General features: G+C 47.7%; 1 protein-coding gene and 2 long non-coding RNA genes across 12 annotated transcripts in view; 1 reads left to right on the top strand and 2 right to left on the bottom strand.

Annotated features, from left to right (window-relative positions):
- Positions 1–899: 899 nt before the first annotated feature.
- LOC124076589 (uncharacterized) lies at positions 900–4,144 on the bottom strand. The gene is made up of 2 exons (XR_009224567.1): positions 4,025–4,144; positions 900–1,353 (listed from the first exon to the last, which is right to left on the bottom strand). It is a non-coding gene; the product is annotated as an uncharacterized LOC124076589 (long non-coding RNA).
- A 105-nt stretch (positions 4,145–4,249) lies between these two features.
- Positions 4,250–19,840, top strand: LOC124076590 (uncharacterized). Of its 3 annotated transcripts, none has more exons than XR_006846390.2 (3): positions 4,250–4,385; positions 5,996–6,094; positions 12,227–19,840. It is a non-coding gene; the product is annotated as an uncharacterized LOC124076590 (long non-coding RNA). The 3 variants fall into 3 exon arrangements; XR_006846393.2 differs by lacking the exon at positions 12,227–19,840 and adding an exon at positions 6,829–7,255; XR_009224566.1 differs by lacking the exon at positions 12,227–19,840 and having other exon boundaries at positions 5,996–7,255.
- Positions 19,060–23,690, bottom strand: part of Spag9 (sperm associated antigen 9) — a 134,094-nt gene continuing 129,463 nt past the window's right edge. For all 8 annotated transcript variants that reach the window (XM_046420624.2, XM_046420625.2, XM_046420626.2 and 5 more), the window contains one exon: positions 19,060–23,689. In XM_046420624.2, the coding sequence (XP_046276580.1) occupies positions 23,574–23,689 (116 nt within the window). In that variant the 3' untranslated portion in view covers positions 19,060–23,573. The remainder of the gene's footprint in view (position 23,690) is intronic.

Below are 23,690 nucleotides of genomic sequence, written 5' to 3'. Positions count from 1 at the left end.
GGGTCTACACTACCAACCGGAGTGACGTTGACCTTGAACACCTGGCTGAGGTAAGCTTCTGCCACTTGTCTCCACACAGGGTCACTTTCCCCTCCACCCTGCACTTTCTGGAGGGAAGTCACCAGGTTCGACTGCGTGGTGTCAGGGCTGGGAGTCCTACGCCTCTTTCCCATCCCCCAGTTTGGGTAAAGTATCTGCAAAAATCCTTAGAAATTCTTCCACCTGGAAGCTTTGTCTCTTCTCCCCCATTTGTTTATTCAATCAGTTATTTATAATAGACTCCTGAATATCTGCTTTACATTTGGGTTAACATCCAATATTTATGTTGTTGCTGAATTGTTCTAGCTTGTGGCCGGGTGACTCCTATGCTCCCCTCATGTACCCTTGTTGATGTGTGTGTGTGTGCTTTTAATATATATGTATATATTTAGTTGTCAGTGGATCTTTTTTCTTTTTAATTTTATTTATTTATTTATATTGGTGCTGAGGATCAACCCAAGGCTTCACACATGCCAGGTGAGTGCTCTACCACTGAGCCATAACTCCAGCCTAATGTGGTCCTTTTTTGTCTCTCTCTGTTTTTTGGGGCGTGGGTATAGAGGGGCACTTGACCACTGAGCCACATCCCCAGCCCTATTTTGTATTTTATTTAGAGACAGGGTCTCATCTAGTTGCTTAGTGCCTCGCCATTGCTGAGGCTGGCTTTGAACTCCTGATCCTCCTGCCTCAGCCTCTGGAGCTGCTGGGATTATGACAGAGCACCCCCATCCCCCCCATGTGGTTCTTTTTAAAAAGCCCTTCCTGACTTTCTGGCATTCCAGGATGCTTCAGGATCGTCTGGTGTATTTCTTTCTTTCTTCAGGTTTTTTTTTTTTTTTTTCAGTTGTAGACAGACACAATACCTTTAGTTAATTTATTCATTTTTATGTGGTGCTGAGGATCGGACCCAGTGCCTGACACAAGCCAGGCAAATGATCCACCAACTGAGCTACAACGCCAGTCCTCAGCTAGTGTATTTTTTTCTCCACTAGGGCAGGGAGGAGGCCTGGAGAGCCCCTGGCCCCAAAGCCCGCCAAGTGGAGCAGGGGCTACATGAGGGCATTGAAGAACCCTGGGCTTTGCTTTCAGGATTTCCCATGAGCCTCTGGGGCTCAGGGATGGACATGCCCCAGGTGGAGACTGGGCTTTCCCACCAGGGGAGGCGGGCGCTCCAGGGTGGGTCCTGGGAGCCACATCTACCTTCTCCTTAGCTCCCAGCCTCTGGGCCCTGGCCACAGTCATCAGGGCTGCTGCCTGTCCTCAAGGGCAGCATCTCTGGCCTGCGGGAGGTGACAGCATGAAGTCACTGGACTCCTGAAATAGAAGAGATGGGGCAGGGGAGGCCGGGCAGAGGGGTGAGGGAGAGGAGGAGTGAGAAGGGAAAGGCAGAGGGAGGGGAGGACAGGGAATGGGAGATAAGAAGAGGGAGGACACAGGCAGAGGGGAGACACCCAGAGATCAGGGGAGATAAGAGGACGTGAATGGGCAACCAGCAACCATCAACCAGGCCCTGCTTCCTCTCACAGGCCACATCTAGTCCATCCACAAATGCTCTGGATGCCACCTTCACAATCTGCATAAAGTGAGACCACCTCCTACCACACTGACGGTCAGGCCTCTACTTTTCCCCTGACTTGAGCCCCCCACCCACCACTCCACCCAAGTCTGTTCTCAGAGCACACAGAGTGATCCTTCCGTAACAAAAACAAGATCAGGCCTTGCCTTCTTAAACCCTCGCAATGGCCCTGCTAGGTCTTCCCTCTGTTCTCCAGTCCGCACTGCAGTCCTCACACACTGGCTTCTCTGACACATGTGCATCTGCCTCAGGGTCTTTGCACTTGCTGTACCCTTTACTTGGATAGTTCCCCTCCTCCCCTGCCCCAAGAGCTTTATTCCTTCACTTCCTCTAGGCCTCAGCTAAGAAGTGCCCTCCTCAGAGAGGCCTTTCCTGACCACCCTATCTGAAATAGACTCCCCTCCCCCACTGTCATGCTGACCCTGACTCTCACAACTGCCCTAACTTATCAGGTGCCAGTCTCTGAAGGTCTCTGGCCCTGCTCTTGTCACTATGGGCCAAATTCCACAGGGATCCAGAATGATCTTGCTAGAAGCGGACTGGTCAGCTCACTCCTAGGTTTAACCCCCTCCAGTGGCCTCAGGATGAAGTCCAAAGTCCAGCCCACTAGGACCTCACAACCAGGCTCCCCTCCTCCTGAGAGCTGCCCTGGGGACCAGCCCCTTACTGCTGCCTGCCTGGGGGACCACAGCCCAGCCTGCTCCTCCTTGCTCCAGCCCTCTCCTGGCTTGACTGCAGTGGACTGTGCTGTGGCTTCAAGTCTTCCTGCTCTGAGTTCTTGGGCACAGCCTCGCTGGACAAGGCCTGGCTGGCAAGCTCTCTGGACGGTTTGGCTCTCTGGCCTCAGCTTGGATGCAGATGGGGGCAGCCCTGGTGGGTGAGGGGCGGCTGATGGAGGCCACAGAAGGTGCAGAGGCCCTGGTCTCTCCCTGGGTGATGCCACTGCTGACCTGGCCTAGGCCCCAGGCAGCCTGAAGGAGGAACTGGGTCTCTTGCCCAGGGTTTGACACATAAGAGCCTCTGAGAAAACATCCATTGGCTGGTGGGATGGTTGACTAGAAATAGTAGTAATGGGTGCTCTTTATTTTATTTATTTTTTTCAGCCCTGGGGATTAAACCCAGGGGTGCTCTACCACTGAGCCACATAGCCAGTGTTTTTTATTTTTTACTTTGAGGCAGGTTCTCACTATGTTGCCAAGGCTGGCCCCCAACTTGAGATCTCCTCCAGCCTCAGTTCAGGCTAGAATTGCAGTGTGTGCGCCACCATGTCTCTTTTCTTTCTTTTTTACAATTCCATCTTTTCCCATTTTTAAAAAAAACAGTGGTGTTCTTGTCATTTTTTAAGAATGAAAAATAAATTAACCTTGAAATTTCACTTTTGCTGAAATGTTCAATTAAAAAGTAACACTTCCTGGATCTTCAAAGCTGAGCAGACACACACCTGTCCTCCACAAGCCCCCAGGATGCAGTGTGCCCAGAGGCGCTCTTCAGGACAGCCAGGAGCTGGAACCTGCCCCAGTGTCCATCAACAGCAAAATGGGTGAATAAATGGTGAGAGAGTCACACAAGGGCAAGCTCCCAGCAGGATGAGTGGCCCCTGACTCCCGAGAGAGGAGCGGAACCTCAGGAACACAACCCTGAGCAAGAGAAACCAGACACCAAAGGGCACGGACTGTGTGCGCCCTGCATGCATGCTCAGAAGCAGGCCAGAGCCGGGGAGGTTGGGAGTCAGCAGAGGCCTTATCTTTGGGGGTGCTCAGTGGGAGGGGCCTTGTGGGCCTTCTGGGGCCTGGAGGGGCTGTTTTCTGATCTGGGCGTTGGCCGGGTATGTTCTGCTAGTGCAAAGTGACCCAGCTGAACGCTTTTGTATACTGTTCAGTGTGTGTACTTAACTCCGGGGGGGGGGGGGGGGGATAGAGTTTAAAAAATAAATGGCACACTCTCTCCAAAGGGAGGTGGGAGAGGTGCCAGCCTCCCCAGATGCCCCCAGTAATCATTCCCCTCCCCAAGCCTCTAAGACCCCTGAAGCCCCGGTCTAGGGGATCTGTTTCCATACAGCAGAGAATGCCTGGGGCTCTGGACTCAACCCCACCATCATAGTTTGGGTTCAGTTTGGGCTCTAGAAGCGGGGCCGGGTGTGGCTGTGGGCTGGCCCTCCCTGGCTGGGTCCCTTTGGCCTGCCTGCCATCATCCATGAGCAGGATAGGGATTGAGGGACGCCGGAGTGGAGCGAGCGGGCCGCCTGGGTCCCTGGGTCCTGCAGCCTCCTTTCACCTTATGGTGGCAGCGAGGAGGGCCTGGGGGGGTGGTGGTGGTGGTGTGCAGGGGTGGCGAAGGTGGGACTTCAGTGACTCCTCCCCACCTACTCCCCCCAGCAGAGGACAGGAAAGCCCAGGGGCCTGGTCTGACCTTGCGCGCCACCCCCAAAGGTCACCGCGCTGCGGCTGTCTCAGGGTTCAGGTTCCTGCAGGCCGGCTGGGGAGGGCAGTAATCAATCCGTGCCCGCGGGCCGGCGAGGGGCGCCGATCCAGCGAGTGGCTCTCAGCAGCCGCCAGGCGCTGTTATTTATAACCGCGGGTCGCGTTACCTCCTGACCTTCAGCGGGGCCCAGCGATCGCAGCGATTAGCATCTCTCCCCGCCGCCCACTGCGAACAAACACCCCTCTGTGTGCCCTCCCTGGCCGGGCCTCCCGGGAGGGCCCTGCAGGAAGCAGGATGTTGACCGGAGTCTGTGCCCAGTGGCTCCTTGGGCGGGTGGACCCAGCCACGTGTGAGTGGGGGAGGTGGGGTGTGGTTGGGGGGAAGGTGCAAGAAGTACTCTGTTCCCTTGCTTCCCAGGTTGCAAATGTTCTGGTCTATTCTGGGTGGCAGTTATATTTATAATATAGGACTCCCTAGCCTGGGTTTGCCCAAGAGGGTGCCCTCTCCCAAGCCAGTGGGAAAGAGGCTGCCGTGGTGGCCAGAGCACTTGCACAGGGGTAGTGCTGGAACCACAGCACTCTGCATTCTCCCAAGAAGCACCCCCCCATTCCTAGGTGCAGCTGGTGCCTAGAGGGAGAAGTGACTGGAACAGGGTCACACAGCCATCTGTAGCAGACTCCCAGCTCCTGGTTGAGGGCCTTTCCCACTAGATCTGGGAGCTCAGTTACAGTCTGGAGGAGGCTTGTAAGGGAGGCTGGGGTGGGGAGACTGGCCTGTTCATTCATTGAACACACTGTTGGGTGGCAGCCCTGCTCCAGGGAAACCCCTCACCAGCCTGGGGAGTTGATGGTCTAAGGAAGACTCCAGCCCTGGAGCCACATGCCAGGCAGTTGCCAAGGGTCTTGATGTGTGAGATCCAGGGAGGGAGCCTGAGGCAGGCAAGGCCAGGTGGAGTGACTGGGGGAGTAGGCCTTGGGCTGAGTAGTCACTGAAGAAGCCTGTTGGTCACCATCAAGCTGTGAAGGCTTTGGCTGTGCTGTGGGGCCTCCCCTGTCAGCTTCAGTTGACCTTGCACCCAGGACAGAGGGTGAGCCCAGCCTCACCCTGGGAAATCACTCTGTAGGAAGCCTGGGGTGGGGCCAGCTGAGGGGCTCCTTGCAGTGAGACAGGGGACAGTGAGGAGGCGGGAGTTTCCATGCTGTCACTCCCTCTGGCACTTTGAAGCACTTGGAAAAACTGATGGTGTGGCTTGACTAACCCTTGCCCTCTCAGGAGGCCTTGGTTTCCACAAATGAGCAATGAGGAGCTTCACTGAGGAGCCATTTCAGCCCTGGCTGCCTGTGTGGGGGACTCTATGTGGGGGAGCAGAGACTGTGGGGAGCGTGTGGAGGGGGGGGGTGTAGGTCCCGGTAGGTAATGTAGGGGTGTTGTGGAAGTTGTGGGAGTATCCTTTGGGGGTGGGCTGGGGTTGAGGCAGGCAGAAGGCCTGGAAGGGCCTCTCCCTCACTCTACAAACCCTCTGCCCACATGGTCAGCTTGTGGCTTGCCGGCCCTGACCAGTCAATGAACTCAGGGTCTGGAAGTGTCAGCGGCTTTTCCGACCTTTTTGCCAAATGGGATGTCAGCATGGGGGTGGGAGGGGGCAGGGGGATGCCAGCTGGGCAAGGTGGCAATGACCTCATGATAACTGGCCAGGGGAGGAGGGGCAGCCACAGCCTAACTGGGCCGAGAGATCTGCCCCATTGGCCGCTGGTCAGGGCAGAGGCCAGGGCTCCACTCCAGGTGGGGGAGACAGAGTGGTCACAGGTGCGGGCTTTCTCAGGACTGTTGGTTCCTTTTGTGGGGACTCCCTGGAGGGTAGGCAGAGCACCTTGTTTTGACCCAGCATCTTGCAAGGGCTTTCACCTGTGATCTCAGATAAACTCACAGCAAACTTTACCTCCTGTCCCTATTTTATAGTTGAGGAAACTGAGGCTCATCAGAGTAAGAGATCCAGCTGAACTGGGAACAGGTGTTGGTGTGCCCCTACTCTGCCCCATGGTAACATGGCGAGGACAGGTGAGTGCCCTGGTGTTCAGGAATGGGCCTTTTGTGAATCCTCAGGCCTGATGCTCTCCACTTACCCCAGAGAGGCTCCTCCTTGGGAAGCCCTCCACATACTTTTCTACAATCTGGGAGGCAGTCAACACCAATAACCAGAGGGCAGCCACCATAACAGAAGCCTTTACATCCAATACGGGACCCTTTCTCTTGTACCGGCCGGAGGCGGGGTCCTAGTCATACAGAAGGCCTCTACCCGCCCAGGCCTCTTAGACTCCCTGGATCAGGTTGGGGTTGCTCCTCTGTGGCGTTGGAAGGGGCTCCCAGTTCGCAACCCCAGGGTGGGTGTGACCCTGTCTTTGTACCCAGATGCTGAGATCAGCTGTGGGACTGCTCTTTCTTCAGCTGTTTATTAGTTTCCCATAATAATAATAGCTACCCCTACCTAAGCTTTATGGTTCACAAAGTACTTTCACAGACATTCTCTCATCTAACCCTCACACTGGCCCTGTGATGAGGAGCTAATATACCCATTTTATAGAACAAGAAACTGAAGCTCAGGGAGGGAGGTTCTGGGGCTAGTCTCAGATCACAGGGCAGAAAGTGGAGGACATAGGCTCTGGCCTCCCTGACCTGGCACTTCCCACAGCAGCGATCCTCAGGGAGCCTGGTGGCCCTGTGACTTCTCCAGGGCAGCCACTGGGCTGCAGCAGGGGGCCAGCAGTGCAGCCCGGACAATCTGCTCTTTTCAGTCTGGGAGTGCTATGAAGAAGGCTCCTCACCTCCTTCTGCAAATACTGGGGAGAGAGGAGAGGAGGAGCAACGAAGAGGCCAAAGTGCATGAGATGGCTGGGGAGAGTGCCGGGGAGGGTCCCCCAGCACAGCTGGCTGCCCTGGCAACAGGCCCAGGCTAAGCAGTGGAAGGGACCAGACGTTCCCAGAACAGGAGTCCAGCAACCGGGTGCCCAGTGCCAGCTGTTGCCATGTTCTCATCTGCCCGCGGCAAAATGAGAATAATAAGGACAATATAGTGAGGTTTCAGAAAGCTGAATCTACTCGACCTTTCATCTGAGCCGTGCATTTTCAATAGCATGTGCATGTATTTAAAAGCACCCTTACTTTGACATTTCCTTTTAATGTCCTTAACTCAGCAAAATAAAAAAACTGGTGACTATGTCAGATCCTAAATTGTTTTTTTGGAAATGTTAAGTGATCTGAGAAATCCAAAAGATGGCGAAGTGAGCTACCCCTAGAGTGCTTCCAAGTAAAATCTGGTATAGGGCTTGGGATGCGGCTCAAGTGGTAGCGCGCTCGCCTAGCATGCGTGAGGCACTGGGTTCCATTCTCAGCACCACGTAAAAATAAAATAAAGATATTGTGTCCACCTAAAACTAAAAATAAATATTAAAAAATTAAAAAAAAAATCTGGTATGAAGGGAGTTGGTTTAAATTGAGGGAGAAGGGATTGGGGTTTATGCCCAGGCAGTCCCTGTGGCCCCAGACTAGGCCTCCCCAGGAAACCTGAGCAGAAGGAACAATCGAGTAACTGTACAAGGAATTCTGAGAAAGGTTTCAGGGCCAATTCTCAATGCCACACACCCTCAGCTCCTCTCTGCCCTGGAGCCAGGAGGAAATGTTCCCTTAAACCCCACCTCTGCCTTCCCCAGACCCCACAAGGATAGTCCCAAAAAAGTCCAGGCCCTAGAAGCAGACATCAGGGCTTGGGCTGACTGCCCCTCTGAGAGGGCATGTCAGTAATGTTGCAGCCAAATATAGAGGGACACCAGACACTGGCAGGGGCCCCAGCCCTGGGGGGCTCCCCAGACTTCCCGGTGCCTATCCTATCTCTTCTCTTCCAAAGCCCTACACCCCCTAACCCAGGAGGGCAGCCAGGAGGCTGGAAGCCCTCGCCTGGTCCGGCCCACGTTGGGACATGTCCCAACAAGCCCCAGCACAGTGGGAAGCTGCCTTGAAGGCCCAGGGCCTGGGCTGGGCATGAGCATGGAGACACATCTATCTGGAAACTCCAAGCACTTTTAATAAGCGTAACTTCCCACAGGGCACTCTGACACCAGGACACCAAGAGGACCCTCCTGCTCTCTGTTCTCCAGTTTCCGAAGGAGACCAAGCCATAAAGCTGGGGGTGTGGGAGGGCAGGAAGCCAGGCTAAACCCCAATAACCTGCTGGTCGAATTGAATTGCAGATAATTAGTCCTGATCACCTCCACCCTCCTCTCTGGGGGAATTAAAAGTCAAAGGGCAGGGCTGCTGACGCAAATGTCAGGGAAGACAAGCAGTCTGAACAGCTGAGATCCTGCTCTCGGCTTCACTGCCTGAGGTCCTGAGCCCCAGTGCCTTGGACATGGTGTCCCCCAGGCTGCTGGGAGCTGGCAGTCCCCAAGATGCCCGCAGGCAATGGGGCCCAGCTCGCTCTCCCTCCTGGTTCTAAGGTCCACAGAACTTGATGGTGAAGGTTAATGTCAGACTCCCAAGAAAAGCGTTGCCAGGACAGGGAGACTGTGTTCTGGGTCACATGAACCCCTCTCCTTCCCACCTCTACAAGAGGAAGAAACCTGTGTCCCTGTGACAGAGGAGCCAGGCTCCCTAAAACCCATGGTGTCCCTTCTAGGCAGGCCCCAAGGCAGGCACACCCTGGGCAGCTCCATCAAGTCTGTGCACCAGTGGGGACCCCTAGCGGGCGTGGCGGGACTTGAACTTGGGCTTGGCTGGGCTGCTGCAAACCAAACAAGGCAACCACAACTCATGGCCAGTAACTTGGGGAACCCTGGTGTGAACAGCTGGGGAGTTGAGTTTGGCAAGGGGGTGTATTTAAGTCTTGATTTTTCCGAATTGAACTGTGGCTAGATCTCAGCCTAAATGTCCCGCTGTTAGCAAATCAGGGTCAACATGTCTAAGAATGAACTCATCATCTCCTGGCCCTAAACTTGCTCCTCCTCTAGACTTCCTAGTTTCTATTAATAGGGTCATCACCTGCCCAGTGCCCCAGGCTCCAAACCTTCCTGTCATCTTCAGCCTCTCCCCATAGGCTGTCCTGCCCTGCTCCTCCTTACTAGGCTGGCCAGTCTGCCATCCTTCTCCTGCGTGCTCCTTGCCATTGCCCAGTCCGCCAGCCTCTTGCCTGAGCTCCTTGTGTTCTCAATAATGCTGCTGCTTGGTCAGGCCTGGGCGTGTTACCCGCCCTCCACTAACTGGCTGTGTGACTTTGGGCAAGTTATTTAACTAACCTGAGTCTCAGTTTCGTCAGCTGGATGTGAGGGTAATGATCTCATAAAGCAATGCCTAAATTAAATCTAAAATATACATAAAGACCCTGTCACATAGGATGTTCTCAACACCTGTGAATTATTAGAGATCATCCAGTCCGACTCCTCTATTTTAGAAATAAGGAAACTGAGGCCCACAATGTGAGTGCTGGGTTCCAAATGTCTTTACAGCAGGCTGCAGAGTCTGGGCTTGGAAGTTCCTGGTGTCTTCATGTTCCCTTCCCCATCATCCTCACATTCTAGAACCCATAACAAAAGGTCACTTCTGAGCTCCTGGGGTGTACACCCCTGTCTTCAGGACCAGGTATGTCTGGGTAGGTGTTGAGATCATTCAGCCACAGGAAGCATTTTCTGGGAGAACCATAGGTCATGTCCAGAGGGCTGAGTCAGGGCAGCCCATGTGCATGAGGCTCATCATGTAGGCCCAGCCACCGGCCTCAGACACATGTCAGATGGCCATAAAGCCCAGGTGTCTCCTCCCTCATCAACCTGCCCTTGAACGCCTCTCCCTATACTCCCAGCCCCAGTCTTCACATGACTGCACTTCTCTCGTGGCCTGTTTTCCTGTGAGCTTATGTTCTTGACATTCACACCATGGATAAGCACCTGGAGTCCACCCTGGAATTAAAGGAGGGAGCTGCTTCTGGGAAGACAGTCATCACTCTCATCAAAATTTCAAAGGGGACTTCCCCCTAAAAAAAAGGGCGGTAGCAAGAAGAGCAGAGGCACAGATGGTCCAGGTTTCAACTGGGCCCCTCCTAGAGTCCCCGGGCACCTGCCATCTAAGACAATGGTTCTTAAATAGGGACACCTCTGCCCTAGGGGACATTAAGCAACATATTTTCTGTCACATTGGAGGTGTGTGGGGGGTTATGCTACTGGCATTTAGTGGGTCGAGGTCAAGGATGCTGCTGAACACCCTCTAATACACAAACCACACAACCAGGACGCATCCAGCCCCAACTGTCAATAGTGCTGAGATGGAGAAGCTCTGGTTTAAGAGTCCTGTCACACAGGGAAATACGGGCCTCACAGCTGCCCTGAGCATGAAGGGAAACAGTGAAGCCCTTGAAGGAGCTGGGACTGGCTCAGCACTTGCCCCAGGTTGCAAGGACCTTCCTTTTCTAAGACCTTTTTGGCCTGGCACGCAGAGGTGGAGTGGGCACATGTTCTGACCTTAATACTTTTTTTTTTTTAATTTTATTTTGTATCAGGGATTGAAACCTACCTAGGGTGCTTTACCACTGAGCCATATCCCCAGCCCTTTTTATTTTTTCTTTTGAGACAGTGTTTCACTAAGTTTCTGAGACTGACTTTGAACTCACGATCCTCCTGCCTGGGTCTCCTGAGCTGCTGGGATTACAGGTGTGCGCCACCACACCTGGTGACATGAGAATTTTCTGAATGATTTTTTTTCCTCTTATGGACACAATACCTTTATTTTATTTATTCATTTAAAAAATATTTTTTAGTTGTAGGTGGACATAATATCTTTATTTCATTTTTATGTGGTGCTGAGGATCAAACCCAGCACCTCGCATGGGCTAGGCGAGCACTCTACCACTGCCCACAACCCTAGCCCCTTCTGAATGATTTTGATGTTCCTGTTTCCCTGCCCAGCCTGGGGCAGTTTCTAGAACAATCCACATTCACTTCTCAACCCTTTCAACAAGGAAAGGCAGGCCCTGTGAGGAGGCTCACCCTAGGCACTCACGGCTCTGCTTCCTTTGAGTTGGGTCTGGGTCTCATCTCATCGGCTCTCCAGATGGCCCTTCCTGTGTGCCCTTCTTTTTCACTGATGAGGGGAAAGGCCAGATTGGCAAGAAAGGGTGCAAATGCTTGTTCCAAGCTGTCTGTAGATCAAGCTTTTAGACTCCAGTCAGGGCAGAGGACTTGTTGAGGAGTAGCCCTTTGTAGAGGCAGGGGAATGGCCGAAAAGACCTTTAATAGCAATGTGAAGTTAGGGCTAGGGGCTGGCAATCCCTCCCTGCCCCTCAGCTGGGCAGTCTGTAGCCAGTGGGGGTAAAGTTTCTGTCCCTGCCTTCTCCCCTGGGACTGGCTGGAATCCCCACCTGGCCCCCTGGAGCCCTGCTGGGCAATGGGGATTGGCTTATCCAACTTAAGTATAATAGATTATTGGATTACTGTCTGAGGAGGTGACTGGCCTAGGGCCAGCTACAGAGAGGGAACTTGAGACCCCTTTCTGGCACTGCTCATTTGTTGTTGGTTCTTGGGACTAAAAATACACTCCCCCTCTGCAGGTCTCAGCTTTGTGGGGAGGATTCTGCCTTCTTCCCCACCTAGGGAGAGTGCTGGGCTGTGAGGGTGGGGGCAGCTGTGGCTCAGGACACCCAGCTGCTACCTCCCCTGGGACAAGCCCAGGCAGGCCACTGCTGCTGAAAAGGAAGAGGCCCTTGGGGACAGGGCACAGCCAAGGGGGAGGAGCCTGAGGACAGCAGAGTGACTGAGTATAATAAAAGGCTGAGTCCTGGCCGCCTCCTGCCACATGTCTCTTCTCCCGAGGGACATTTTTGTCTTGCTTGGAAACTTCCTCCTGATTAGTGGCATCCAGACTTGACCTCTTCCACAGTTCCGCTCTGCTGCACACCTGCCCCTAGTGTTCCTTCCCAGGCAGGCTACCTTGCCCTCTGCCAGTCTTCTCTGCAGGAGCTCCAGAGGCTGGATGGCAGCATGGCCTCCTGGGCTTCCTGCCCCAGGTCCCTCAGGGAAGGAACTGGGGCTCCTGGCTGCTGCTCACCAAAGAAAGATTCCTCCCAAGCACCCTTATTCTCTGGCCACTCCAATTTCCACCAAGCTTTCCTGTCCTTTCATGAGGCACAAACCTGACATCTTCCCTCTTCCCCAGGTCTTTCCTTTTCTCATGTCAGCTGGTGAGATCTGGCCTGAAGTTGTGAAGAGGCTGGGCAAGGGGGTGCGCAATAAAGGAGCTGACTCGCTAATGCAACTGGAGTTTGGTACATTCATACCTCCTGGAGTATCCTGGAACAGCCCTGGATCCTATGGGGCATTAAGCTTTCCAGGCTTGAGGATGTCAAAACACTGCTATGAGGTCCCCATCCTCTAGGCCCAGGCCTGCTTCAGCTGTGTGCGTAGCCTGGGCCTGCTCTTGCTTGCCTCGGTATCCCAACTGTGGTGAGGCCTTGGAGAGGTGGCAGGGATGTTTCACCCTGGGTACTTGGAAGCTGCCCAGTCCACTCAGAGCAACCTCCGTGTACCCAGCTCTCTTCTCACATGGTCAGTCTCATGCATCTGGGAAGGGGAGTGCTCTCCAGCCCGTCTCCTCCTTGGTCTACCAGTCAGGCCCTCATCTGCCCAGTCAGCATAGTGATGGCCTGCTCTTCCTTCTTCGCCATCAAGAGGCTCCAACACTAACACTGGGGGCAGCAGTGGGGAACAAACCTACTTCAGCTCCTGTGCTCCTATAGTTTCGTCATGGGAGAGGAAGGTATCCTAGAACTCATCCAATCCAGCCCTGCCATTTTATAGAACAAAAAAAGGCCAGGTCTTAAAGCTGTGGCCACTCACTGCAGCTTGGGACAGGGATATGAGCTTGCTGGCAGGAAGCGCAGTGTCTGCAAGTGCGTTGATGGTGACGCACGTCCTTGAGTGAGCTGCAGAGGGGGTGTGTGGAGAGACTGGAAGGTGGCCTTGGAAGTTTATTCCAGGCACAGATTCTCTTCCCCTAATCCTTACCCCCTCCTTTTTTCCTTTTCAGCAGCAGTTATAAAACCCAGGAAATAAATGTGGACTGATGGCCTGTGAAGGGCTTAGTTAGTGCTGTGACCTGCTGAGTTATGTAACTCCTATTTATTATCGGCCTTGGATGAAATTTCCATTGAGGCAACTCACTAAGCTCATTCTGTGACATTTTCTTGTGCTTGCTTGGAGGTGGCAGCAGCAGAAATTCCTCTGCAACTTCAAAGACAGAAATGGTGGTGTAGATACTTTCAGAAATCCCTTTCTTTAATCCTTTAGGCCAATGTTTCTCTCACCCCTTGAAAAAATTGTTCACGCGGGCACAAGCTCCAGGACCTGGCCCCTTTGGGTCCCTCGGCTGTAAGTGACCATAGCCTGACTGAGGAAAGGTATTTCCTTCATGCTGGGGTGAGAACCAGGGGCTGTGAGAATCTACAAGAGCTGAGGAGAAAGGGCGCTAAACTGAGTCCAGAGTTCTAGTCCAGTCTCCACCGCTGTATAACAGCTGCTCTTGGCCTCAGCCTGCTTACTGGTAGAGTGAATGAGTTTACCTATCTGTGTACTTCAACCCTCAAAAGTGTGGCAAGCTCCTTGGTCTGCTTTGCTTGCCATGCTGGGGGTGACAGCCCAGTGGGGACAGAGGGGGAGGGATGAGGGAAGGTTAGTGCCAGTAGGGCTCCACCTTGTGTTCAAAAGGGAGCAGAGCTGCTGTCTCCTCGACTCCCTTCCTGCTTTGGGAGGGGGTGGTACTGGAAGAATTAAGCTTCACCTCTGAGCCCTTCACCTTAGTAGCCAAAAGGGCCCTAGGAAGAAGCTAAGGGTTCTGATGCCACACTAAAGTAGACTTTTGGAGACCCCTTCTCAGCTTTAAGAAGAAAAAGACTCAAGGGAAGTCCAGGACCCACAGAACTCAACAGTGCCTCTTCATAATCAGGACATATTCCTCTCATTACTGATTCCTTGATGCCTTAGGTACAATCTGGTGCATCAAAACAGCTTGTACCAAGTGACTATGGCTGCATTAATTCCTATCATAAAGGATCTGGGTATGCTCCTTTATGTTAAGTGACCATAGCCTGACTGAGGAAAGGTATTTCCTGGGATCTGGCTGGGCATGAAGAAGGCCACCGTTCAGACAATCCAAACTGCACTTGGCCCAAGATAAGATTGAGGGCCCACAGATGATTTTTGAAGGACCAGGGGCAGAAAGGGGCTAAATTTTACAATCCTTCATCATGACTTGGTTTTTGAGCTGGTTTCATATTACAGTAGAGGGGTCTTTGAAAGAAAGAGCTGTCACCTTGGGGTTCCAGAAACATGACTTTAATATGAAGTGGAATGGTCTGATAAACCCTCAACTGAGCGGTGATCAGGACATTATAGCTCCAGGCAAACTCTCCAAGATAGAACCATAGATGGCCTACACAATAAAAGTCTGCTCCCAAACCAGGCCCAAACACAGCAAGAGGCAAACACCTGGAAAGTCACTCCTGGATTTCAAACTCAAAGAAACATTAGCACATGTCTGGGCATAGCCAAAGGTAGGGGGAAATAAGCTTGATGAGAAAGGGCAATGGAGCTGGGCACACTGGTGTCCATCTGTAATCTGAGGGGACTTGGGAGGCTAAGGCAGGAGGATTGCAAGTTCAAGGCCAAGCCTGGGTAACTGAATGAGTCCTTGTCTCAAAATAAAATAAAAAGGTCTGGAGATGTGGCTTGGTGGTAGAGCATCCCTGGGTTCCAAAGAGAGAAAGAGAGGGAGGGGCAGTGCACACAAGAAATCAAGGCATCAGTAGGGGAAAAGAAACATATTTCTTCATTGTTGAGTAATATTTAACATGATCTTATTTGTTTCCTCCAATAATCTTATCACAGACCATCATTAGCATACTACTTATGAAGCAATTCAAGTTTTTGAAAGACTATTCCACTCTTTGCATGTTACCTGAGATGTCCTAAAAAATATTTTGCATTCTTGCTTGAAAAGACTAATACTGAGCTCTTAAATCAGGTAGACAGCATATCATTCTTCTTGCCACCATTCCACACCCTACTGTGCATCTGATGTTAATATTTAGCTTTTTTATGTTTAGTCTCCACCCATTTATATATAGTAACTGAGATAATTCTTGTCATAAAGCATTATGAATAACAGATACCAAAGATGTTTTGATGGCATCTAAAATGCCAAATCTACTATTTTCATGCTTTAACATGCCCCTTAGCATTCCTGCATCAGAATGAAATTAACTATTAGATGCAAAATATGGGTTTTTCTTGGCTGGGTGTAGTGTCACAAGCCTATAGTCCCAGCAACTTGGAAGGCTGAGGCAAGGCCAGTCTGGGCAACTTAGTAAGACCCTGGCTCGAAAATAAAAAATGGGGCTGGGATTGTGGCTCAGAGGCACAGTGCTCACCTAGCATGTGTGAGGCACTGGGTTCAATCCTCAGCACCACATAAAAATAATATATAGATATTGTGTCCACCTATAACTAAAAAATAAATATTAAAAAAAAATAAAAAGGGCTGGGGATATAGTTCAGAGACAGAACACCTCTTGGTGAAATCCCCAGTAGCACAAGCATACACCCACAATGGGTTTTCTTGTGTTTAGCTTTCATAGAACACCCCTTTTCCTTAAACCGTGGAGGGCAAGGCAATAGAGCAAGGTATGTGTCAGTCCAAGGCACTTCTACTTGAGGAATTACTTTCCTTATAGGAATTACCTTCCTCAAAGTATCCTAAACAAGGCCTGAAACATTAACAAGTAGACTGAAAATAAGGATAATTCTGCTTCTGACTAGCACTGCAGCCAATTTTTCTCTTATTTTTGTCACATTATAAAGCAGACACCATACTAGTATCATTTGTTCAACTTGTGCTTCTAAGGAACAGACACCTTTGGGGTTTTCACCATTTCTGAGTCTGCTTCCCCCTACTGGTCTCCATCTCCTTGAGGGTGTCTTACCTGTCTTCACACATGTGACACCTGGGAACTCCAAAAGCACAATGCTGAGTGCCAGGCAGGGTAGGTGGTTTGTTGGTTGCTGTCACATGTTACTTAGTCATCACAAGAACCCCTTGGGAATTCTTTATTTTTTGAGCAGGGGCACTGGGGATTGAACCCAGGGGCACTTTACCACGGAGGATCCCCAGCCCTTTTTAATTTTTTTTTTCTTCTTAAGACAGGGCTTCACTGAGTTGCTGAGGCTGGCCTTGAAATTGCAATCCTCCTACCTTAGTCTCCCAAGTCGCTGGGACAACAAGAGTGTACCAACACTCCTGGCTCTCTTTGGGATGTTACTCTCACCTCAGAGTAAAGAAACTGAAGAGTGAAGTGACTATCAAAGAGTCACAAAATTAAGAAACATTAGACCAGGGCTCAAACCCAGTTCTCTTGGACTGGAAGTCTAACACTTTTCTGCTCACCTGAAGTAGCCCTGGTGTTCAGTTGATCTGGTTATAGCACCAGCGAGGTACCTGATACTCTCAACTAAACTTGTTTACCAACAGGCAAGGACTTTCTGATAGCCAGGCCTCTGAATTACCTGGGAATGGTAATATTCTCCCCAAAGGGTTTCTCTGCAGATCACCTTATGAATTTTTGGGCCAAATACTTGGAAAAACTGTTAGATGTTATAAAAATGAAGCTAGGCATGATAAGTAAAAGGTACTTTTTTTTCTATGAAAAACCATCAGAAGATAGCCTTGCCAAGTGAATTCAGACTTAAGAGAGATGAAATATTCTCTTCAAGCTTTTAATGTATCAGTAGGTTCAAAGTATCCTAAACTTCAATTGTCCATGAATCAAAAAAAGAAAGACTATTATGTTGGGCTTGGGGTGAGTCTGCTCGCAGGCCACAATGTTCAAGTTAAAACAGGCTAAAAATGAATGAAGCTGTGTGCTCCTGGAAAACAAGTGTTTGTGAATCCAGCTGAGCTGCTTTGAGTTGCCTTTTTCTTTTTTTCCTGTGGTGCTGGGGATTGAACCCAGAGCATTGTGCATGCGAGGCAAGCACTCTACCAACTGAGTTATATCCCCAGCCCTGCTTTGAGTTCCTTTAAGCAGATGTTCTCAATAGGAGGATAATAATCAGCTGGGTAACTATATCAGTAGTCTGATATTCCTGAGGGGAAGAAGGGAAAAAAAAGTATTCTGCAAATAGCTCCTGGGGTGATTCTGTTCATACCTCCCTCTCCTGGTTCAGCTGAGAACTGCGGCTTTAAGTTAAATTGCTATTTCCACTGAGCAGAGGTTTATTTTGTCCACCCCTCTTTTGGGGCCTCCATTCAAATCATAACTCCTTTGTGTCTGTGGGTGGGAACCACTGTACTGCTTGAATATGGTGAAAAGCAAGGAGTTAAGCTATCTAGCTTCTTTTATACAATGTCGTTCTGATAAATTGGAAACTCTAGTAATCAAATCCCACCTACCAGTTGCCGGGCCTCATGGCAGATTGGGCAGCCCTGAACCTGCAAGCAAGGTATGGTTTTTATCTGTATAGACAATAAAGCAAGGGAAATCAGAAACAGGGTCACAAAACCAGAGGGTTACAACTAGGGTTTTTCTTAGATCACCTGACTAAACTACCTTCCCCTTTAATACAAGAGAATTCACATCCAAGGATGTGAGTGGTAAAGCACTTGCCTAGCATGCACAAGACCCTGAGTTGGATCCCCAGCACCACAAAAAAAAAAAAAAAAAAAAAAAAAAAAACCCACAAAAAACTCCCAAATGTTATGTTAATGTGACCTGCCTAGAGTCACTGTAGGCGTAAAGCCTGGACCCACAGCTTTTTTTCCCACTACCCTGCTCTATCTCCCTAAAGAAAATGGATTTAGATGGGTGTGACAGTGCATAACTGTAATCCCAGCAAGTTCAAAGCCAGCCTGGACAACTCAGTGAGATCCTGTCTCAAAAATAAAATTTAAAAAGGGGCTGTGGATCTGCAGCTTACTTGGAGAACATTTACCTAGTAGCATGCATGAGACCCTGGGTTCAATCCCCACTACTGGCGGGGTTGGGGTGAGGGGTCAGTTTAAAATGAAATGTATTATTACCTAATATTTAAGGCAGTCTGAAAAATCTATCAAACAGTCCTTAATAAATTGATTACTGCCTCTTTAAGAGCTGGTAGCTTAAGCAGAATCTCTCTACTAAGGCCTGAGAGGCAGTTCTCTCCCTGGTACTGGGCAGGGGTCTATAGGCTACAGTTCCAGTTATGACCATGGGGCTCCTGCCCTGTTCCCAACAAAAAACAAAATGAATGTCTTCTGTCTTCTGTTGCCATTTTAACCTCTTACTAGAGGGATCAAAATATGGCTAAACAGGATGCAACAGGACTGACTAATCAATTTCCAAAACAATGCCTTGGCAGGCTCTAGAGGGCGGAAGAAGCAGGTGCGTCAAGGTCCTACCAAGTCAAGGAGTGAGTCAGGCTATTGGTTATGTTATAGAGCATCCCACCTCACTGGACAGATAACTGGTGAAATGTCCTATCAACATGACAAATGGGATGACTTTCACTATCACACAAGAATCCCAATGAAGACACACAAAATCCACTGGATCACACTAAAGACCAGTGCGCTGAATGGGATTAACTTTATATCATCCTTCCTCTAAGAGTCTCTCCAAAGCAAGAGATCACAAATAAGCACACCATATTATCAGAATCCCAGCACAACCTGTCTCTTATCACAGAGTAATCTGGCAAAGGGTATATCTTAGTGTCATGAGTGGGTTGTCACTCACCACTCCTACATCTCTAGACAGTCCTCTTGTCCATTACCTACATCTCATTTGAACACATGAGCCAAGCGGCTCACCCCACTGCTCACCTTCAGACAATGGCAAATGACAACATTCTGGACCCTGAGAAATGATATGTTTGATGGAGAGATTATTGGACTTTCAAATAAAACCCAAGTTCAGACCCCTGGGAAAAATAAAAAGGAAACAAAACACAATGGACCTCAAACATGTTTCATATACATATTTATATATATTTCATGTACAAAGTTACATTCCGAACCCCAGGGATTCCATAATAGAAATAAATACTGAAATAACTACATTGCTAAGTGAGCTTTTTGCTCATAGAAACAAAGCCTCAGCCTCTAAGACAGTCAAGTGGGACACTCCAGAATCCCACTTTATGGAGGCAAGTAAAATTCTGGATAAGATGTCTAGAACAAAAAACAAATTTAGAACATAAATTGTTAAAATATATTCAAATATTGAGAAATGCAAGACAAAATTAATAATAAAACTTAATTATTTAAGAAAAAGACAATTAGTGTTACAGAAGAGCATAACCCTGTTAGAAAAGCATTGATGACTTCCACATTTCATCTTCTCTCCTCCTCTTCCCCTGTCACAAAGTGAGACCAAGTAAGTCACTTTCTCAACATGATCAATTAAGAAGAGCCCTACTGGCAATGAAGCATGGTGGTAGAGCACTTGCCCAGCATGCACAAGGCCCTGGATTCCAACCCTAGCACCATGGGGTGGAAAAACAGGGCAAAGAAAAGCCCTAACTCTGGTTGAGTCCTTTGGTAAAGGTCATAATACTCACAAGAAAATAAATATTCAGTTCCACAGCATTTCCAAGACACACATCCTTTAGGACAGTTAATATTATGAGATGTTTTATTACTAAGGCAGCCTATGTCAAGAGTTCTCTTCTCAAATGCAGGAAGAAACGAAAAATATTGCAACTGAGAATCTTTTTTTTTTTTTTTTTTGTATTGGGGATTGAACACAGGGGTGCTTAACCACTAAGCTACATCCCCAGCCCCCGCCTTTTTTTTTTTTCATTGAGACAAGATCTCATTAAGTTTCTTATGGCCTTGTTAAATTGCCTGGCCTCAACCTTGCAATCCTCTGGTATCAGCCTCCTGAGTCACTAGGACTACAGGCATGCGCCAACATGCCTGGCTCAAGAGAATGTATTTTAGCCTTTCTTTTTCTTATTTTGCGGTATTAGAAACTGAACTCAGGAGTACTCTACCACTGAGCTATATCCCCAGTCCTTTTATTTTTCATTTTGAGACAGGGTCGTACTAAGTTGTTGAGGCTGGCCTCAAACTTATGATCCTCCCGCTTCAACTTCCTATGTAGCTGGGACTACAGGTGTACACCACTGAGCCTGGCTTTCTACATAAACACACTTCATCTGGAAAGTCACGTGCTGAATATTCTGTGCTAAAATGTTTTACACTCTCAACAAGTTGCAATTTTTAAGAGACTGATTCCTATTTTAACAATTTAGATCCACACAAGTTACAGAAAAATACTCTCAAAACTGAGTCCATAGAAAATATTCTCCCTTTGCCTCATGGAGATTTTAACTTAGACTTAATAAGTATTAGATTGAGGCATACAGTGATGCCATTTCTATAGATCAGCTATGGCTGAACAATGATAATTTCATGACTCAATTTCTTCTTCTTTTTTTGACAGTTTTTTAATATTTATTTTTTAGTTTTCGGTGGACACAACAACTTTATTTTATTTTTATGTGGTGCTGAGGATCGAACCCAGTGCCCCACACATGCCAGACAAGCACGCTACCGCTTCAGCCACATCCCCAGCCCTCTTCTTCTTCTTTTTTAATATTTATTTTTTAAAAGTAGTTGGATACAATACCTTTGTTTTATTTTTATGTGGTGCTAAGGATCGAATCCAGGGCCTCGCACGTGCTAGACGATCGCTCTACCGCTGAGCCACAATCCCAGCACCTTATATGATTCAATTTCATACATAACCCAATGTAACAAAATGAGAATCCTTAGTACCCCTGATTTCTTCCAATAGGGGCAAATTTTCTATGTGGAGAGACCAACCCAAGGCACTCAATCCTTGTTCGTTCTGGATTTGGGAGCTACAGCCCTCTACTGCTTTTGAGAAGCTTACATTTGGTCATTTCTTCAAAAGACTACCACCTTGATCAAAGTAGACATTACAAGAATATAAACCTATTATTGGGGGAAAGAGGAAGGAAAGTAATCTATAGAAAGTGTTTAACTGAAATTACAAATATACGCACAAGTCTTTAAAACAAATTATACAGGCATTTTTGTCCTTTTTGGTCCCTGAAATTAATTAACAGGGCCACAGACAATCTGATATCTTTAGGTAAAATGATTACGCACCTATATTCCTTAAGTCAGAGCTGGTAAGTTTAAAAGGAGCATTTACAACTACGTTTGCACAGTTCATTGTTAATTCCTGATTTCCTAAGTTACATCAATCATACAAATGTGTGAAAGGCTTCTGAACAAGTCGGGCATCTGACTCTGGGATGCTTACCTCTTGGGATTAAAATTCCCAACACTTTGGTGTCTCTATGAATTTATACAACATTCTTAACAAAGGTTTAATAATGCTTTTTTAGGAATTGCCAAAAGTGGCTAAGATTAAAACAAAAACACATAGCAAACAAGCTATGGAAAAGTGGCCTAAATTTTGTTTCCTTAAGTGACTAAGCTCAAGCAAAAAATTATCTGTTACATACAGCTTTTATTAAAATAGGTTTTTCTTCTAAAACATACATAGCCACAGTTTTATGGTGTATACAGTGTGCTTATAGACACATGTGGCCAAATGGATCCAAAGGTCTTCCAAAGCTCAGTAAATCCCACGTATTTTATGTCCTAGCCAGATCATGTATATGCGTTAAAGTCACTGGTATAGTTTTTACAGATATCTTTGTGTAATAGTTCAGAAGAAAAAGAAAAAAAAACAAAAACAAAAAAAAAACCAACCCTGGTACCTAAGAATGTTTTGACAATTGGAGACCTGTGTTTGCTTTTTTTTCTTTGAAGTCCTTACAATGACGGGGGAACATTTTTCCCGTAAGTTTGTATTTTTCTTTTTTTTTTTAGTTGTAGATGGACACAATACCTTTATTTTTTATGTGATGCTGAGGCTCAAACCCAGTGCCTCACACATGCTAGGCAAGCGCTCTACCACTGAGCCCCAGCCCTAGCCCCAATAGGTTTGCATTTTTAAAATAGCATAAAATTATATTTAACTTTACCTAGAGTAACAATAAGAAATGGTAAACCATACATTTTCAAGAAGCTTGAGAGGGAAAAACCTAAAGCATCATGGTTTTAAAAAACTTACTAAGGGAAAAAAAAATCAGTCAAATCTAGATTCTAATCTATTTTTTGAATGGATACTGTTAATTGAAAAGATATAATTATCAGCCTTGACTTTATATATATATATGGTATATCAGCTTTGTCTTCTTCCCCTTCATAGTTTTCCTTTTTGAAGATAAAATACTATCTAAGCTCAAAATACTGAGCTTAGAAGGGCGCAAAAGCTTAAACATGTTACTTACATCCAAAATACCAAGTATTTAGTAGTTTTACACAGAAAAAAGAAAACAACCCTCCTGGTCAAATTTCTTATTCAATGGGCTAGTGATGTAGCTCAGTGGTAAGCATACTTGACTGGCATGCATGAGGCCCTAGGTTTGGTCCTCAGGAACACACACACATATACACACAAAATCCTCACTTAATTGGTGAGGACAGACTCTATCACCCTCCATCACGACTTCACTTTTACTTCTAACAGGTCAGAGCAGCCCAGGAACATGTGGCAAATAGGTGATATTTTATAAGGAAAAAAAACCCGAATTAACTACCATCATCTCTGGTAGGATGAATGCAAAACACAAGGCTAAAGCTTCTTCTAAGCTTTATAAATTATAAACCTCTCAAACGTGTCAGTTTGAAAACAAGAGAAACTAGTCTCAAAAAAAAAAAAAAATCAGGATATTCAGAGAAGCAGGCCTCATAAACTTTAGAGCTCTAATAAGTCAGAAACAGGAAACTTTTATTTAAATAGTGTAGTCTTAATTTCTTTAATATAAAACCCCCTGAAAATCTGATGAAAACAAAGTTTTATATACCATATAAACAAGATTTGTCAGACTTGAAAAGTGAAAGTTAATTTACAGTTAGCTTTTAGCCTTTTTGGGATAGTTAGACAAATCCTGATACTCCATCTGATAGTAGTGTGTGTCAATTTTATATACACCGGGGAAAACTCTGTTATAGTACTTAATGGTACAGTTTCATTTATCAAGTGTTTTCCAATAATTCCATTATTAGTGACAGCTAAAAAGTGACCCCATCAAATGAAGTGAGTGACATTAGACTGTGGCAGAAAAAACCACATCTGGATTGCTTTCTGTAATTCACCAGTTTGAAGAAAGTAATTCTTTGATTTGTTCATAATATACTGAAATTGCCTATAACACTGGTGCAGTAAAACAGCTAATTCCTCTGTATTGTTACGGCAGGACAGATTTTGTAATATAAAGTTAACAGGAAGAAATGCTCACATATTATGTGGTGAAACTTATTTCACCACAAAAAAAAAAAAAAAAAAAAAAAAAGCATTAAATAAAGGGGAAAAGGAAAAATAAACCATGCAGAAGAGACATGTCCCTATCTCCACCTGTATCCTATGGGCTCACTCACTGCCATACATCACTTGCCATACTATCAAGTGACTTCTTTCTGCTTTGGTGACAGATGGTTCAAGTGGAAGATCTTCTCCAAGAAGTTCTGATTCTCCACCTTCATCACC

The sequence above is a fragment of the Marmota monax genome, unplaced genomic scaffold (genome assembly GCF_021218885.2).
Source record: "Marmota monax isolate L192 unplaced genomic scaffold, Marmota_monax_Labrador192_F-V1.1 WCK01_AAM20220418_F8-fsc00064, whole genome shotgun sequence".
Lineage (NCBI taxonomy): Eukaryota > Metazoa > Chordata > Mammalia > Rodentia > Sciuridae > Marmota > Marmota monax.
This window is presented reverse-complemented; position numbering and strand designations above follow the sequence as displayed.